The sequence below is a fragment of the Hirundo rustica genome, chromosome 3, assembly GCF_015227805.2.
Source record: "Hirundo rustica isolate bHirRus1 chromosome 3, bHirRus1.pri.v3, whole genome shotgun sequence".
Classification (NCBI taxonomy): domain Eukaryota; kingdom Metazoa; phylum Chordata; class Aves; order Passeriformes; family Hirundinidae; genus Hirundo; species Hirundo rustica.
The window spans coordinates 56,965,566-56,985,043 of NC_053452.1; the positions used below are offsets into that span (position 1 = coordinate 56,965,566).

At 36.7% G+C, this 19,478-nt stretch overlaps 1 protein-coding gene across 19 annotated transcripts in view; it reads left to right on the forward strand.

Annotated features, from left to right (window-relative positions):
* Positions 1 to 19,478, forward strand: part of SYNE1 (spectrin repeat containing nuclear envelope protein 1) — a 301,821-nt gene that overhangs the window by 76,069 nt on the left and 206,274 nt on the right. For 18 of the 19 annotated variants that reach the window (XM_058419844.1, XM_058419842.1, XM_058419859.1 and 15 more), the window contains 8 exons: positions 1,436 to 1,614; positions 3,600 to 3,796; positions 3,940 to 4,049; positions 11,759 to 11,866; positions 12,598 to 12,735; positions 13,920 to 14,084; positions 17,073 to 17,185; positions 17,728 to 17,896. In XM_058419844.1, coding sequence (XP_058275827.1) covers positions 1,436 to 1,614; positions 3,600 to 3,796; positions 3,940 to 4,049; positions 11,759 to 11,866; positions 12,598 to 12,735; positions 13,920 to 14,084; positions 17,073 to 17,185; positions 17,728 to 17,896 — 1,179 coding nt within the window. Of the gene's footprint in view, positions 1 to 1,435; positions 1,615 to 3,599; positions 3,797 to 3,939; positions 4,050 to 11,758; positions 11,867 to 12,597; positions 12,736 to 13,919; positions 14,085 to 16,486; positions 16,553 to 17,072; positions 17,186 to 17,727; positions 17,897 to 19,478 lie in introns of those variants that run through there. The other variant, XM_058419854.1, reaches the window with a different exon arrangement.

The window sequence follows — 19,478 nt, forward strand, 5'->3', positions numbered from 1 at the left end:
CTTGTCTGTGGAATAGATTGGTCTTTGCCTAGAGGAGAGTTTCTTTGTCACCAAAACGTATTCTTCGCCTTTCTCTAAAGAATACAAAACAGCAAAAGAGGAAAGTAATAGAATTGTGGATTCTTGTTACAAGTATCTTAAGCAACCCCAGGTCTAATTCCGGTGCACTAGATGTCAGGCAGTAATTATTCTCAAACCATTCATGTAAACATGGTGATTTCACTGGCAGATGGAGGTATTTGCGAGGATGAAATTTAGCTGTGAATTATTTAGAAAGGGTTGAATTTGTAGAGGAGAAATCAGTTGCATTCTGGTGAAGTTAGGTGGGAGGTAAAACTGGCTTTTAAATCCTGTCCATATGGGTTAACAAAGTGAGTCACTATTCCACACTTAAAATAACAACTAATTTTATTGCTCTTCTTTTATGGAGTTCTTTGGTTCCCTTATGATGTCTCAGGGATGCTGTTCTCCTCAGCACCAGCCACTGTGATACCTCAGTAGTTCAGAGTGCATCAGAACAAAAGTTAGTCAGAATGATGTTAACATTTTTATTTATAGCTCATACATGAACAGAGAAGATTATGTTTCTCAGTCTTACTAAAACTCTACTTCTCTGCATCATTTTTGTCATTTTTTGACCTTTCCTGTAATTTTCACATACAGATACATAATTTTAACATGGTTGAAAGCAGGAATCCATACAAGCTGTGGTACTCATTCTGGCAGACTCATTCTGTGATGTGACAACTTTGGATTTTAAGAGGACGGCATAAAAAAATCCTGCAACATCCTCTGGCTATACCTTTGTCATCTAAAGAACCTAATTGTTAGTCAAATTAATGTTCTTGAAAGAATCAAGTTAATGATTTTCTCTTGATGAAAGATATAATTACCATCCTACACCCCCAACAAGCACTTTTAATGCACTTTGCCTGCAGTACATTTACTTTTTCTTCACAAGGTACCTCTAAGTAAAAACACAATTGAATTTGTGCCAGAACAGTACAACAGGAAGTAAAAAAGTATCAAAGATGAGATCATTGAGGCCACTGCCATTCTTTAATTGAATGAAACGCCTCTGAAATGAGTGGATTGTTTTATAATCTTAACTCAAACTACATGTAAGATATTGTCTCCTATTTTGGTGATAATTTCCTTTAATAGATAGCATGACACGCTTGCATATTGTTCTAGCTGTAGGATGTGAAGTCAGTAATTGTTATATGCCTAGTGCTTCTGAATTTAGGACCATCACCTGGGCACATCCATTAGTGTTTCTAAAGCTCCTGTAATGTATGTTTAAATAAAACACAGTTAATTATAGCTTCTGCCCAACATTGTTTTGACAGTTGTATTAGGAAATTATTAAAGAAATTGGTGTGAATCAAGAAGATTATCTACAAAGAGTTCATTAACATTTTTTTTTTCCATGCAGATTGAAGAGCTTACAAGCAACCTCCCACAGCTGCAGCCCTTGTCTAGCAGCGCTTCCTCTGTGGAAAGTGTTGTCAGTTCAGAAACTGCAAGTCCCCCAAGCAAACGGAAGGTGGTAACCAAGGTCCAAGGAAGTGCCAGGAAGGCTTTGTTAAAATGGTTACAGTACACTGCAGCAAAGTAAGTGAACTACAGAGGAACTGATTTTGTATTTTAAGTGCAAGATCTTTGCTCAGATTCTAAGCTCTCTCAGTCGGGGATCATCCTTTGCTCTGTATTTATATAGTACCTTCCTCTATATGTAATTATAGAGCCCATCACCGTATTCTTTTTGACGGCTTAGGCTGCTAAATGTTACCATCATACAACAAATCAAGTGTTAGGTAATGATTTACATTAATTTTGCATGCATTTTTAGTTTTGCATTTTTTATAGTTTCTGACTAATGAATGGGATTATCTCTGACACAATGAGGAGCTGAAAGGGGAATTAGATGTCTGAATGACAGTGCGTTGGTCCTGCTGCCAAAACACTGGATGTGACACTGCCAGTACCACACTGATTAAGCATTCCTCAGTGAAAGCTTGTAGGAACAATATATTCTGGCACTTGCTGTTAAAAGGCAAGTTAAGAAAAGTTATGTATACTTTTCTGCAGTTTTTTGATGCAGTGGAAGCATTATTACACAAATTGTCCCGAATCTTCATTCTTCTTAATCCAAGTTATTTTGGAGATACTTCTTGCTATGTCTAGTAAACTTAAGATTTTTTTCCTCTGTTCTGTAAAATTATCGCATGCTGTTTCAGCTTTCAAAAAGATATTAATCCCCTCATAAATTATATCAAAGACACTGTGGTAGTTTGATAGCTTCCGCAATAAAATCAGAAGAAAATCAGAGATGTAAAATAACATGGATTTATTTGCCCATATTAAAGAATCACTGCTATTTGAAAACATCAATTGTACAAAATATAGAGGGGAAATGGTGAGTTATTGGATGGTGCCTTAGAGAAAAGAAATGTAATTGCAAAGACTCAGACTTATGCAGAGGTAGAATACAGTAATTTATAGTGCAGTGCAGTCCAATTTGAATTTCTTCCTTTGTACTATTGATGGTAAGACACTGGCAATGGAAAGTGATCATTTTCTATTTACAGACATGCAAACAAACAAAATGAAAATAGGTTCATAAATTAAACTGTCAGTTTTATTGGGAAGAGTTGATAAAATATGTTGAAAGAAGCTGAGTGATACCTAGTGGTACACTTCACCTGGGCCTGCTTCACACTGTAGTTTGCAAGGGCTACTTCCTTAGAGTCAGTGAAAGTGTTTCGCTGATCACAGTGAGATTTGAATGAAACTTTACTCTGTTACTGTGGCTTGAACCTCCCAATGGCAAGACTACCTTAGGGTCTTAGTGTCCTGAAAGGATGCTTGTTTGCTCAGACAGTTAAAAAAGGTCTTGCTGTCTGTTGATTGCCATACCTTTCAGAATTACTGGTAAAAGAAGTGGTGATTTGGAAGTGTGGTTGAGTTCTGATTACATTCCTATTGTATATTGCTATTTCTGGATCATTTGTGTTTATTTTTTAGTGGGCATATTAGGTCTTCTGGGCATATGAAATTATAGTAAAATTTATGCTTTTGATACAAACATAGAGAAAGTTTGTGTGTTATAGTTTCCCCTAAACAGCAGTGATGTCACTGTTCATGATGTAATTTTAAAAAATAACAGGTTAGCGCAGTTCTTTTGGAATTTTATTTGTATGATACTGATGTACCTAATTGAAGTGCAGCAGTTTTAATGGAGTGAGATTTATAGGGAGGGAGATAATAGTGAGTGGAAGTGTGTACATACACAGACTCCGTGCATCATATAACAACTTGGAGAATTTTGGGTACCCCATTACTTGTTGCTTCATGGCTTATTGGCACCGGAGAGAAATACATCATGTATATGATAAAAAACCACTTGTACCTCCGTAGGCAGAAATGAATTTATGGAGTGGATAGATGGAGATGTAGTTGACCTGACTGGCATTATGGGAACAAGTGGTTTGGGTTTAATGATGGGAAACCACTGGGTGGAGCATTCATGTCTCTCCCCCTCTGTTTCACATAGTCCTAATGTTATTAGTAACTTCTTTCCCTTTCATATTTTTTAGGCAAGTTGGAATTGAAATCAAAGATTTTGGACAAAGCTGGAGGAGTGGTGTTGCATTTCATTCTGTTATTCATGCTATCCGCCCAGATTTAGTGGACATGGAGAAAGTAAGGGGAAGGTCAAACAGAGAAAACCTGGAAGAAGCCTTCACAATTGCAGAAGCAGAACTAGGAATCCCAAGGCTCCTTGACCCAGAAGGTACCTAATGCGTAGCTGAAAAAAGTTTGAACTGCTTGACTTGTCTTAAGCCAGATGTGCTGATTCATAGTGTTTAGGCATTTAAGCAGCATGTTATGCCATTCAGCTAAAAATTTAATTTTCCATGTTTTATACTTGCCTAGATGTGGATGTTGAAAAGCCAGATGAAAAATCTGTCATGACCTATGTAGCCCAGTTTTTGAAGTATTATCCTGATCCTCATCATACAGTGACTGATGTGCCAGAGAATGATGTAAGTTTCTCTTGCATAACTATAAGAAACAGTTTATAGTGAAGTGGGGGTTTTATAAATGCATTTTATAGCTTTCTTTCTTATAGCAAGCACACTAAGAGAACTGGGAAAGATTAGCCAAGAATAAGGGAACAAGTGCTGCAGATGTTTAGTAGGTGGAGAAAATAGTATGGTGATCCTGCGGATATTTTCCCCTTTTCACGAGTAGCAGGAGCAAAAAATAACACTAACAGTTACTGTAGATAGTAGCAAACCAATGGATCCTAAAGTTCCTTTACAGGTTTTTAAGCACAACAACGTTACCTGACGCAATGTGTCATTTATCTTTCTATTACACTGGGTTTCTAGATAACAACAAGAGTGGTCCAGGATATTTCTTAGGTACAGTCTTTGGGCTTTTATGCTTGAGAGGCATTTGCAATTTTGGCAGAAGTTCCTTCATATTTCACACTGACGTTTAACTCTTTGCTGTAAGGAATTATTTTCAATCATGTTTTTTCGTTGGAATTTGTTTTGTATATGCTCTAGTGCATTGGCTTTGCACTGGAATGGCTATGCTCAGCGATGCCAAGTTATCATGACTCACTTCCTAGTGATTTGCTGATTTGCTTTCTTCATGGCAAACATGGGAAGCACTGCTGAGACAATCTGCTCAGCCCCAGCAAGAGAGAAAGAAGAAGTGATTTTTTTCAGTGTTTCTCTGCATTCCCTACAGAGGTAGAAAAGAATTTTGAAAGGAGTGAGTCTCCTTCATTATGCCTGTGTGAGGGTAAGGTAGCTGTAGCTTTGCTGTTTGATTCCAGTGCCTGAGCACTGGAACTTATCATTTTCTTTCTGGCGACATTAATCTGAGTACGTGCTTGTGCCAGTGTCTCAGCATCCCACTGAGCAATGAAGAGGGCTGAGTGAGCACTGAAGCCTCGTGCTGTGGCCTGTTCAGGCTGAGGCAGTCCTGCCATCCTCACACCATGGCACACAGGGCAGCTTCTGCCAGCGACAGCCTTGGCCAGGCCTTCTGCTGTGCTGGGATTGGGTTTTGAGGAACAGCCTCACCGCCTTCCCCCGAGCTTTATGCAGAGACGAGCAGGAAAATGCAGGATTCAGCCACTCCATGCTCTCCCTGTCTCTGGCTGCACCCACAGAGATGCTAGCATATGAGTTATGAAAAGGCAAATAACAAGTTGCATCCAGAATTTGTGGATTCCTAGGAAGCAGAACAACACAAATCAATTTGACATGCTAACATGCTGATCTCAGAGCCACTTCCTCTTCTTAGATACCACTAAGATATTCCACTAGCAGTCCTCATAAATTTTGGCAGAACTGCTGACCCCTTGCAAGTCACACTACAGAAACAAGTAACTTCCAGACTTTGAGAAGAAAGTAAGAGTTTGACATTGCACTAAATTTCTAATGTCATCGTTCTTTGTTTCCTGGAGGAAGAACTGTATTCCTTTTTACTGTCCTGGAGTATCCAGGTCCATCTTTATATTATTTGGTTAGTTTCGTTACTTAGGACAGGATTCACCTTTAAAATCTAAAAGCTTACAGCTCTCCACCTACAGTCAGCAAAAGATAAACACTTTCCAGATGACATCTTTCTTAAGACAACATCCTAAACAAACAATCTTCCTGAAGTCTGTGTTGCAGAGCATTTTAACAGAGATAAAACTGAGTCAGATTAATCCATCCCTAAAGTAATGATAGGTAAAACATGGTTGGCAGTTGATTAAAAAGTTTTTTGTTTTTGTGACCAGCCTAGCCCCCTATTTTTAGCCTCTCTGTCTTCCTGCTGAAGTGTAGTCTAAAGAAATATTTATCACACAATCCAGGTACCTGGGAGAGATAACCTTGCGAGACTCTTGTCCCCTGAACTGTTGGAGTAATCCTAATTTCTTGTTTAAGGTTATATTTTACCTGATATGTGCCTGCTGTAGAATAAGTTGGACAGTAGATGCTAGATACAACTGTTTTTATCTATCTTGCCTAAAGAGCTGAAAAGGGACTACCCCAGCTGCAGATGCCTACATTTAGGTTAAAAGAATCCTACTTCAGACTGGACTGTGTCTAGGTGAATTTCGGCAGGGAGAGGGAGTCTGAGAGGATATTTCTAACCCTCTTCCCCCACCTTCCGCCCAGCTCAGCTGTCACTGTGTTTCCTCAAGATGTGTTGTCCACACAAATTCCTGTTCATGTTCCCTCCTGATTCAATGCTCAGTTTATAAAGAATTTGCATTGGAAGAAGTGGAGTAATGATTGAAACTTACCCCTTATTTGTTGTCAGAGGGAACAGCTATTTGCATGTGCATTTGCAGAATTAAAAGGGGTCTAATCTCTCATGTGTGGACCAGCTATGAACATGTGTGAACTCGTGTAGTCAACACATCTCAAAGAAACACAGTTACTCTAAGGTGAGTAACTGTTTTTCCAGATAAAATAAATCGTGTAGTGACTAGCGATCTGGAAATCAGATCTAATATGAAAACTATTTCTCTAGATATGATACAGACATGTGAGCTTGATAATGGTGCTAAATACATCTTGTATCCTATATGTGTGGCTCTTACTATTCTCTCTGGACTTTCTGCCTGCTTTGCTTTATTTTATTTTGCTTCTTTTTTTTTTTTTTTCCTTTTTTTCCTCCTTGCTTCTCGTTTTCCCATTTGTTTCATATTGCTAGGAACTTCAAGCAATACCAACTTTTGTCATTTCTTTTATGAAATTTAAGGTAAGGGTGTATGCTCAGAATAAATGCTCAAATTAGAACTTTCATGGTTGTTGTCTTTTCTCATCCTGCACTTGTTTGACTTTAGATTCGGGGGGGGGGAGCAGGGATTAATGTACATTAGTTTTCTAACCTTAAGTTTATCTTTCCAGAAAAGCAATAGATAAATGTGATGAATCTAGGTCTGCTCTCTTACATGAGCTGACCCTAGCAGCCTAACACTTAATTTTACAAATAACAGAAACATCATAGAAAAGCAAGTCAAAATTCCGGTAATAAATCGCAGACTTTGCTTTTGATTCTATTAAATATAGATATAAACATGAAATAAATAGATTGTAGTTTGATGTTTCTACACATCTAATCTCATTTTAGATGGATATTTTTGTATGTCTTTAGGTTTATAGAGTAGATAGTAGAGTGTATGACTGTGTAAGTGATGTGTGTAGCTTGCAGGTTGGGCAGAGAGTGTATTCGTCTGTAATTGCGTGACGGGCTGCTCCTTTTTCATCTAAATTATGATAATTTTAGAAGTATGTTTTTTTAACCATCCCAGACTTTTAGGTACTTCCTATTTTCTAGTATTAACTGTATTAACTAGTATTAACTAGTATTAACTAGTATTATTTCTAGTATTATAGAATACTGATTTTCTAGTGTTAACTGAGAGAAGTTCAGAAATCTAACACTGAGCATATGAAATGAGCATTCAGAGGCGAAACTGGAAGACTGCAGAAGTGAAAATATTGTGAAATAAGTAGCAGGTGTCGCTGCAGTGAGTCAATAGTGTTTGTAGCTTGACCTGATCCAATTAATCGCCTAGATTCCACATTCTTGGGGCTTTTTTGGTTGGGATTTTTTTGCTAAATAAATACATAAAATAGATTATTTTAAAGTGACTAGGATTAAGTTTCATCTTTATCTCACATGATGTATATCTAACTAGTGATGTATTGAAGCAAAGTTTCTACTGATAGCAGAATTACTCCTATATTCTCAATCCATTCAAGGAGGTTGGGCTCCTTTAATGGGACTTTATACATCCTTAGCCTTACACAGCCCCAGTGCATTGCTTCTTAAGCCAGAGGAGATTTAAACTGGTGAAAGCTCTGCCAATTTCCTTATCATGGTATAAATTTAGCTGTACTTAAATGTCACCCCCTCAAAGTATTTCTGATGTAAAGTCTTTTTTTCTTCTTGTGCTCTGATGAGCAAGTAATTCAGAAGGTAATCCTGTCATCTCTGACATTTTTATGCCAGCAGAGTTCCCCATTGTAAGAGGAATTTTCTGAGCAGCAGCTGCAAAAATAGCTTTCTGAGCTTTTCCAGGGATTTAGTCTACTTCTGCAGATAGTCATTAATAGTTCATCCCTGAAGGTGATGCCTGGCTCAGCATTCCCTCAGTGTCTGTGGTACAACTGTCAGGGAGTGAGTTTTAGGAACATATATATATATCCATAACACTTATATATAAGCCAGAGTTTTCAAAAGTAGCCATCTAATCATTCAAATTTATGAACAAACATTTTTGAAGAGACTTCCTTTTCTCAGTACATATGCAATACAATGGTTCAATGTCCCTGAAAAACAGACTTAAAGTTTTTTGAATTTAAGGGGTGATATTTGAAAATTCAATTGTGTCTGTGAGAATTTGAACAGTTCAACTTGTTTATAATTACATCTTAGAGAAATAAACAAAATACTCCTTTTCCAGTCCATAATTAAAATTCTCATTATATTTTAAGCTCTTCAAACCTTACAGTATTCTGTATGATGTAATTTTCAAACTAAATCTGGCATTTCAGTTAATAAAATAATGTTTTGATTTTGAGTCTGGGCTGAAAACTTTCTTTGCAAATTTAAAGTATACTCCATTATCATATCAGAACTCATAAACACTTCTCTCTAAATCCTTCTTTGATGTTCCTTGTCAGCAGAGTGCTCCAGCTGTTCATCTCTACAAATCTGTGCATATTCATGGAACTGTGTACAAATGAATATTTTAAAATGCTGCTTGGAAGTACCATACTGAGCAAACCACAGGATTTTAGATGAATTCAAATAAATGGATCAGAGATCAATGGTCCTCATGCTGGAGAAAGCACAAATAGTTGTATTTACTCTAGATAACTTCTCTTGGTGGTTTATCTTCTGATCTATATGCTACTTCAGATGTGCAGACTTTATAAAATAGTTTACATATCTGCAAGAATGTCCTTTTGATATTTTTTTAGTAAGAGTAAGAATACTAGGCACTAATGTAAGTCTTTTTTCAAGAATGATACCTCATTTAATCTGGTGGGTGTTGATGACAAGTGCCTTGGTGTCTAAGAAAGTGAATCTCTTCTGTTGATTAACTAAACTGAGACTTTAAAGTGCTTTAGTATCCACCAAGGACCACAGAATCTAGTTTGCAGGTGGTGAGTGATGTACTGAACTGGAAACCTGTGAAAGCATGTGAATAATTAAGTAAAAGATTCATTGTGCATTGTTGCACAATATAATTTATAGCATCCAGTTAGGTGGTTGCTGAAGCACCTACGTCTTTTGCGATTAACCAAAAGTGATCAAAATTTGCCTAAATAAATAGTTTTTTAAAATGCAGAAGGCTAAATGCTAGCTGTTAACTTAGTATTAGAGAAACCATATGTGGTCTAAGAGAGGTGGGGGGGTTCCTGTGTTATGTTCAGGTACTCCAGAGGTATTCTTAATTCCAGAGATACTCTGTTTCAAAAACACCTGGTCAGAATGGGTTTTAGCCATTATTAAATTTTTAAACTGATGAAGTAATCTTGCAAAATACCTGCTTTGCTCTGATTAGTATATGAACAATTGCCGGGAATAAAGATGCTCTGTCAAAGTTTTACCTTAAGGAATGTGAGGAATGTAAAGCAGTGTTTTAGGAAACTAAATTTTATAGAGTGAATTATACAGAGCATTGGGGCCCACTTGTTCCCTTCATGACTTCAAGACTATCTTACTGAAATTTTCAGTAAGAAATTTTTGGTAAGGTTTCTGTAGGATCTTCAATCCATTAAGATGCATAGTTTAGTATTGCTTATATGGAGCTGCCAGCTAAATGCTGATAGAGATCTCAACAGTCTCACTAAATTTATAGCTTCTTAAGAATAGATTGAATTTAATACCAAAGTTCTTTTTTCATGGCTGAATGAGTTAAGATGCTCTCTTTTTATATTCTGCTTGGTTGGATTCAATGATCTTAGAGGTTTTTTCCAAACCAAACAATTCTGTGATTTTCCTCATAGGGGGAGTCATGAATTTGCTGTTTTTCTCAAAGAATCTTGTTGTTATATTCACACACACAGACTAGAAGAATAGAAATGTTATTCCCCTTCTCTATATTTAAATGGTTTGAGAATTTGGAAGTGCTACGAGTTTTGGCTTCTTGGGACACTATGTGTGTTGCAGGAAAGCCCAGTATTACAGGTAGCTGGAGCAGGGAAGTGTTACATCTGCCCCACACTGTTTCTCAGGTATCAATCAGCCTGTGTGTGTCAGAAGACAGGAGCACGAGCTACAGAAAACTTCGGTCCAGCACAGCGGCTCTAACAGCATGTTAATCTCACTGAAACTACCTGGCTATCAAGATAACTGATAATTGCAGATCTGTTGTGCAAATTATGTCCAACCGACTACCACAGCTCTCAGTAGAGGCTCAGTAAAAGAATTAGTAGAAATACATCAAAGATTTCTTTCTTATCTGAGGAATCTGTCTTTTTCTTGGCTGAAATGAAGCAGTAGCTTTATATTTTAAAAATTACTAAGGGGAAGTCACATTTTACATCTTTTAGGCAGCTTTCAAAGAAAGTAACCCTAAATTGGCTTATTTCCCCTGTCAGGTTCATTTCTTAAAAGACAGTACTCTGTTTCTCAAATGCAGGCAGTGGCTACTCTTTTTTTTATCTCATGGTCCGGTTTTTCTTCTCTCATGTAATGCTTGAAGTTGGCCATGAGCTTAGATGATGAGATGTTGCATTTGTTCACTGTAATAGACAAATTTGTTGTTCATCTGCCTCTGACAAATTTTACAGTAATAAGGCTTCTTTGATTTCAAGAAGTAGCTTCTGATTAACAGCCAACACATCTGGTTCATTGTTTGGAAATCTGAGATGGACACTTGTATCCTACTTGACCAGCCTGCTTACGCAGTGCACAGAATACTTTCTCTTTCCCAATAACCTTTGCTTATAACATGCTCACAGACCTGAGACTTCTGTGAGTGTTTTTCTGTCCACCGCCAGGTCACTGAATTCTGCAGAGAACTTTGCAGCCTTACAAAGCTGCAGTGCTATGACAGACTGAACTGTAAAACAAATACACTTTTCTTCAAAGCCATACAATGGCATAGAAGGAAAAGTAACTTAATATACTTGGGTTTTCTTTCATTCTTTTCATTTTCCATGTTAAAATATTCAAAATATTTTGCTAAATTCTGAACTTGAAGCTTGATATCAAGGATTACTCTGAAGTCAGTCGGACAATAACTGTTCAGCAATAGCAGACCAGCTAATAACAAGGTGGTAAAATACTAGAGCTGTTTCAACTCAAATATCTTTACAGAAAATTGACTTTGCTAATCTGTTGAAGACTAAAATTAGCTGTTAAGATATCTTTAAAGAACTTTGTGTTAATATAACATCAAATGAAAACTGCTAATAATATCTTTGACACTACATTGTCCCCGTTTGTCGTGATTTTGTTCCTGTAAGACTTGTGTCTAGTTGCTGACTTCTCTCATACTGAGAAAGTGCTTTTCAGTTAGGCTAGGTGAGAAGGTAAATGATAAGAGAATTGGGCACTTTTGCTTTCACTACAACTAAATGGCTTGCTATAGAGATGTTAAATTCTGGATTATATCTGACAACTCCACTAAAAGGCTGCAATGGTTTGTTTTGTTTTTTTTTTTTTTTTTTTTTTTTTTTTTTTTTTTTTTTTTTTAATGTGTGGTTGTACTACATCATAGAAGGAAGACAGACTGGTGCTAAGAGACCTAAAAGTGTGGGCAGAACAATTTGAAAGAGACATAGCCCGAGCACAGGTGGCAGAAACAAGCTTACAGGAGAAATATCAGGTAAGCAGCAGGGAAATTACGTATGATAAAAAATTTTTGTCATCCTTATGTGTAACAAGTACTGCAGTTTGTTGTTCAGTCTGCATATATGAGAGTCACTGTAGTGTTGTTTAGAGAAATAAGGACACGAAGTGTCTTGCCTGTTATTAGTGGAGGAATTACAATGTCAGCTCCAGCTCTGCTACGTAGGACAGTGCACAGATGGTTTGCCTAACACAGAGCTTTTCCCAGCAGTGTGAAGGACTGCCCTAGTTAGAGGAGAGCATGTGTCTGTGCCATCCTTCCAGATCCTGCATGATTTAGCTCAGATAGGAGGTATGACTGAAGGCTGGATGAGGTGACAGGTGGAGAGGACAGGACTTAGAGTTTTATTTTCATCCACTCTCTCAAAGGTTAATGTCTAAATCAGAAACACAAAACTTGGCCTAAATTTTCTCCTTAAGCTTTGCTGTTCTCTAAATGCAGCCACTGTCCCAAGTAGCATTAAATCCAGTTGCAATTTTATTTGATAAATTATTATCTCATTTCATATATGGTTCAGGCACCTGATAGCTGAAGGGAAATACAAAAGTCCTATCTATATATACATAAAAAATACACAAGTAAGTATAGAAGTGAAGTGCTATTCCTCTGGGTACAAAATTTCCGTAGGTTATGGGACTCCATAAATGTTAAATAATTTAACTGCTTCACTCTCTGCTGCAATTGATTTGATTTTTGTCTTTGTGCAGTCATTTAAGCATTTCAGAGTACAGTATGAGGTAAAAAGGAAACAGTTTGAACTTGCGACCCAGTCACTAAGGAAAGATGGTAAATTATCACTTGATCAAGCTGTGGTGAAGCAAGCATGGGAGAGAGTCACTTCCAGAGTAAGTTGAAAATCATTGTGCTATATATTTTTTATTAAATGAAGGGTGGAATTTGAAATAATTTAAACATCTGTTTGCTATTGATTTTATTAGGCATTGGGAACCTAAAAGTGGACCAAATTTCTGGCACTGATGAATTATTTTGCTTTTTTTTTGAGAATATTTACTGCACTATCATCTTTAATATTGCTCAAATATTTTGAAAGAAAAGTCTTTTAAGAAAAGGACTAAACTTTGAGATTTCCCTTAACTTGAAAGAGTGGTAATAGTACTCTGCCAAGTCCAAGACATTGTTGATACGAAGAAAAGTGTACACAATGCTGCTTCCAAACCCAGTGTTCCTATGTAAATTGCTAGTTATTTGAGAAATTCTAATATAACTTTTTTAGTAAAGTTTCTGTGTTATACTGAATACTTTACCAATAAATGTGGGTTTAATTCTAATTTTTACCTATTTGAAACAGTAATAAATTAACATTAGTATTTATGATTGGAGTTTTGCACATCTGAATGAAAAAATCCCAAGGAAATTATACTATTTGACCCGAAACATTATTACTAGTGGATATCAATAGTGCATATATACATACATACATACATACATACATACATACATACATACATACATATATATTTAACAGAGAATCTATTTAAAATTATTCTGGAGTTTTCACATAATTTTCATGATGTTTTCACTCCCATAACTGACATTGCCAATAAGACAGTGTTTTACTTCTCTATTCTCCCCTCCACAGTCTTTTGAGACTCATGTGAACCTTACATAGAAAAATATGTTCAAAATAGAGATATCAAGATTTTATGCAGGAGCATGAATTAACTAACGTTGGCAAAAGGTCTTTTATCCCTTACTGTGTTTATTAACTGATGACATTCCAGATATTTTGCTTCTCGGTTGTTCTAGTTTATTTGTGATCATTCTGTAACTCAATTACCATTCAGAAAGGGAAATATATAAATCAACAAATTCTTATAGAGATTTCCTTGCCTGTGAGAGTGCTGTAATTTCCAAACTCATGTGGAATAATATACCTAGATTTATTTCTGTTATAGCCTGTTACATGCGGGGTTTGATTTTACAGTGTGAAGTCTGATTTTTATCATTGTACTCGTTTGTATTACTTTTGCAGCGGAAGAATTTCAGTCCTTTTACTTTTATTTCCTAGATGCTTGATTGGCACATACACCTTGATAAATCCCTTCCTGCACCTTTGGGTACCATAGGCGCTTGGCTCTACAGGGCAGAGGCGGCTCTGAGGGAAGAAGTAACAGTTCAGCAAGCTCACGAGGAAACAGCAAACACAATACACAGGAAGCTTGAACAACATAAGGTAGGTGGAGATTTATTCATTCTGTGCGTTATCCTCCATTGCTTTCACAGCTTTAAATGATCTATACTCTACAAAGATAATTATTTCTACTTTCTGTGGGTTGTGTTGTCCTGTTGGTGGCTAGAGCTTGGTGTCTTGTCATGGTGAGTTGAACTGTCATATCTGTGTATCTTACAACCAATATTCAGAATTGCTTTTGAATGTTTTTGCTTCTTCTATCTGAAGCATATCAGGTGTTAATTTTTATTTTCTATGGTAAAATTCTGTAGGGAGCTCATAATACTTGGTGCATTGTTCAGCCAGTATGAACTAATAGGGTGAAACAGGATAAAGGGAATTAATGCACTAACTGTGCTGATACCGCAGGTGACATTCATGGGGGGAAAAAATGAGAATTAAGTGAATTTTGATAGTTTTGTGATGACAGATAGCATCACAGCCATCTGTGATGGCAGATAGCGTGCTGTGGTAAAGAGGAAACTTTTCCAGGTGAATTTAAATAATTGTACCATTATTCTTTGCTGAGTACGAGTTCTCATTTAAAACCAAAACGGTGACATTTTTTTCTGTGGGTTTGCATAATATGTGTGGAAAAAAATGTATTGGTGAAAAAATATGCTGGTGAGAGGATAAAAGAAACTGAACCAGTAAATGAAAGGGAAAAGATGGGGTAGAGAAAAACAATGCTTGAGGCTGTATTATTTCCCTTTTTTTCTCCTCTATCACTACTACTTTAAAACATTTTTAGCAAATGTCTTAATTTTTGTGTTTAGGATATGGATAGGGTCTTTTTCGTCAAAAAGAAAGGTTGTATAATGAAAAGCTGAGACTTTTCATGGTCATCTGGTTACGTTTTATTAAAACAATTGTAGCTATTCTAACTTTAGTAGTAACTAATAAATTTTTTTAAAAACCCTTATGTTAAAATCTGTAAGGAAGATATGGATTTTTTCAGGGTATTTTCTGTTGTAATGCTAAATTTCATTAACTTTCTTGGTAGCATCAAATGTTTCAGGATTCACAGGATTTGACAGTTGTTTTTTTAAAAAAATTAACAAGTCAAACACTCTTTTGTTCTTAAAATGTGAACACTGTAGACCTTCTTTTGATACATACATAAGAAGTACAAAATAGTGTGCCCTTAACTGTTTTTTATTTGCATCAGAAATGCTGTAGTGAGGGATTTCCATGCCAACAAATAAACTTTGATTTAGGTTAATCTGTGGCAGGGGAGTTTTCCCATGGGAGTGGGATGGAAAAATCTTCAAGAGAAGCATATATAATTACATTTGTTCCTGGAGTTTGTTTTGTTGCTCAGATTTGAGTTGATGAACTCAGATGTGTTACTGGATAGTACCAGAAGTGCATTTGTGTGTTTTTTTCAGTCCTTGTTTCCTTGTTTCATTATAGTTTGTTTGTTTGTTACGGATTTGTTCAGATGACATCATTGCTTCCTTTTTATTTTTGTCTCATCTGACAATGGGTTATTTTAGTGAACTTTGTAGCTTATGGCCATTTTGAATTTAGTACAAAATGTACCAGTTTATTTGGACAAACCTCATGCAATCAGGCAAGCGCCTATGTTTATTTTAGTTGATATTGCTACCCAAGATCCAGGAATCAAGGGCAATGTCTGTGCTTGTTGAGGGTCATTTCCCAGAGCAGGATTTCATTTTATGAGAATGCTGTACATAAGTTTTCAAGAGCTTCCAGTTGATGTTGGATGAAACTACTGTGATTTGTTTTGACTCAACAGTGCATGTGAGGGGCATCCCTTTTTGTATGGCAAAGTCTCATGCAGCTGAGATATTTGTTCCAAATCTTTCCTTTATGTGAGACTCTGTCAGTCACAGGAGTTTTCACCATTGTAAAATCAGCACATCACCTGCATCTGAGAAAGCCTCATTTCTCTGCACAGCAAGGTGTTGGCTGCTGCAGAAAACAATGAAAACCCAGGTGGGTTGGTGGGGACAGTGGGGCCATTTGGTGAGCTGAGCCAGAAAATTACCACTGAATCCTTCTGTACAAACACTGGGATTTGGCTGAGGAAAAGCCCTTCCTTGGCACGTAGAAATGAATACATATGTAGGGGCTGTACAGAACCCTGCATATTGTTCCCTGAGGTGAGAGAGGGGGAACCTTTGCACGATCTTCTTTGATAGCAGGCTTCTGAGCACCCTGTGCTAGCAGCTGTCTGTCTGCAGTAAAAAAAACCCCACCATTCTGTGCTCTCTGGGGACTTGACGTGTTGCTGCTAACAGTATCTCTTCAAAGACTGCTGCCAGTCATTCATTTTAATATGTAATCTCCAGGAAGCCTTTTGAGGCGGTGTTGCTTAGTTACAGTTGAAGTGTGCTCTGCTGTAGGGGTTTCGCTGGTACAGTTCAGATCGCAGGAATACAGGTCGGGTACCACATTCCGCAGTCGTTCGTGTGGTACTGAGGCAGCGATCCTGAGGTCTTTTGATGGTGAGAGAGTGAAAAATTTACTAAATATGGAATATGTGCTTAGAGAAGGAGCTATAGATCTTCTGCCTATATATAGTAGAGTAGATTAGTTGCTTAAAATTTCAGTCTATACTTAGCAAAGGTTAGTATCTGTTATAAAGATTTAAGGAGTAAATTTAGGAGGATTATGCTTTTGGGATGTTAGCATATTGGCAGACTGCACTTCAGAGATTATTTAATACAGTTAAGGGGTCTTGTTTTGTTAAACCTTTTGCAGTGTAACCTGTTTTAAAATCTTCCATAACTGTTCGACATAGCTGTAACAGAGTTCACATAGGGAGTTCCCTGTGTAAATGTTTAAGTTGATGTAAATGCTTATGTGGTATTGCAAGGAAATATGAGAGCATGATCAAATAGTTAACTACATTGAGTCATCAGATTAAAATTGTGCTTATTAGTTAGCCTACTGTGAGCCTTTTCTCTCCCTCCCCTCCCTCCCCCCACTCTCTCAAAACCTCTCTCTTTCTTAAAATCCAATCAGGATCTGCTGAAAAACATAGATGGTCACAAAAAGGCGTTCCATGAGATCCACAGGACCAGGTCTGTTAATGGCGTGCCTGTTCCACATGACCAGTTAGAGGATATGGCAGACAGGTAAGGCTTTCAATCTGAAATAAAACGCTTCTGTGAATGAGGGGGAGCCTGTTTGCTTTTTTATCTGCTCATGTAGAGATCACTGTCTAGTTACATTTCTCAGTGGCAAACTGAGATGGGTGGGAAAACCTCCTAGAATATACATAAAAATATACTGAAAAACCTGATGCTTTTGAGACTGATGAGAATCAAAATAAGCAATAGATTTTGGATGGGAATACTTTTTTTTTACATTGATCCTGTTATAACTTGTCCCTGGAAGAAATGTTATATAACAGCCAGGATGCATGTGAAAAAAATGAAAAATGACTTTGCAAAACTTAATAACAGACATGAGCTGATGTTTTCTATTATTAAAAAGAAATATAATTAATTTGTTGTTCCAGAGCAGTGATCAGAATATCATCACACATAACTAAATGCTTGCAGACTCTGAATGAGGTGAAAGAGTAGAAAAATATCCATACTGTAACTAAAGCTTTCAGTCCCTCCTGCAAAAATGATTATTTCTTTATTTTACTATACTGTGATTCATTTTATAGGTTTAATTTTGTTGTCTCTTCATCTGAGCTCCATCTGTTGAAGATGGAGTTTCTGGAACTGAAGTACCGTCTGCTGTCACTCTTAGTCTTTGCAGAATCAAAGTTAAAATCATGGATTATCAAATACGGAAGGCGAGAGTCTGTGGAACTGCTTCTTCAAAATTATATTGTAAGTTGGGATTTTCTTCTTTTTATAACTATTTTTGAAATATTCATATTTAAGTTTGCTGGAATTGTATAAAAGAACTGAAACAGATATCAGATTTGTCATCAGCTTAATGACTGCATTCCTATGAACTATATCTTCAGAGGTGAATCTGTCCTACCCATGGAGGAACTCAAAAAGCTAAAAGTAAAAATTACTCTCTTTACATCATTTTTTGGAAAAGAGAAATAACATTACAGCTACTGTCCAGTGATGAATTTAGCAAGCATGTCTGGAGGCTAATTTCATCTCATTTTAAACCTGGATAGAAGCACTTTATAGTGACTATTCACAGTTTAAGAGTTAAAAACAAAGGAGGTTTTTGGCATGCATTCCCACACGGTATTTTTTACTGCCTTCCAAAAGATTAATAAAAAAAATGTTAGTTTACCTCCATATTCTTGTTTGATATATTATACTTATAGGGGAGTAATTTTCTTCTTTTAAAGAATGATTTTTCTTTTCCTACTCAGCACTAGTATATTGAACCTTTTTCTTTATTTCCATTCTGAAAAGAGTTTGCTCCAGATCTGCATCAGCCATATGCCGTGTTAAGGAACAGGAACTCTTGACTTACAAGTGTTCATTGATAAATTCTTTTTCAGTATTACGTATCTTTTCCAATTCACACGTGCATTGCCAAGTGTAGGTAGAATGATAGTACTGCTGCACTTCTACATTAGGGCATGAAGGATTCTTTCAAAAGCAGGGATGGTCTAAATATTTATTCCCTTCTACCTAATCCATATGGAGAAAATTGCACACAAAAAAACAAGTCTGAAAAGAACTAATACAGCTACATTCAGAGCCAGGTTAATGACCAGAGAAAACTGTGATGTCTCCGCTTCTCTGAAAAGATAATTTCAAACCCAATGAAATTTGTGTGAAATTCTCACTCTTCAAAGTGAGAATTTCTGTGTTTAAACATTAGCAGTTATGGACACACAAAAATTCAGGAATCAGTTAACCTTTTTCAGACAGGCTTTCTAAAATTAGATAATTACTTTAATTAACTTAGTTTGCTGGCATGATGTGCAGTAACTAGGAGTGTAGTCCATTTTTTTACTCTCTAAGACTGTAAAAAAACTCTAAAAGGTGTGAAGGTAATAAAAAAAATGGAGAGCTTGAATTTTCAGGGTTTTTTTGGTGACTTTCTTACTTTTTTTCCTTTAAAATGAACATGAAGCTGTTAACTTGTATATTAATTTTCAAGTGCCGCAGTTCTTCTTGTAGTTCAGACCACTGATGCTGAGGTTGACCTTTAGGGAAGGAAGATTCTTCCTTGCATTATTTTTGAACCTGTATAACATCAAAATGAGGAAATCGGGACAGGAAGATAGATAGATCTCATTTTCTTCCTTGATGGCCTTGACTTCTGGCTCCTTGAAGGTGTGATGGAAAGAGAATTTATTTGCTTTGGCTTACCTGGGACCAGTTTTCTAAGACTGAGAAATGAGTGTTACTCTTCCAGCATATTAGGAGTCTTACGTAGGAAAGCTGTAGTCAGTACCTTATAGTCAGAGTGACTATATGAGCAGGGGATAAA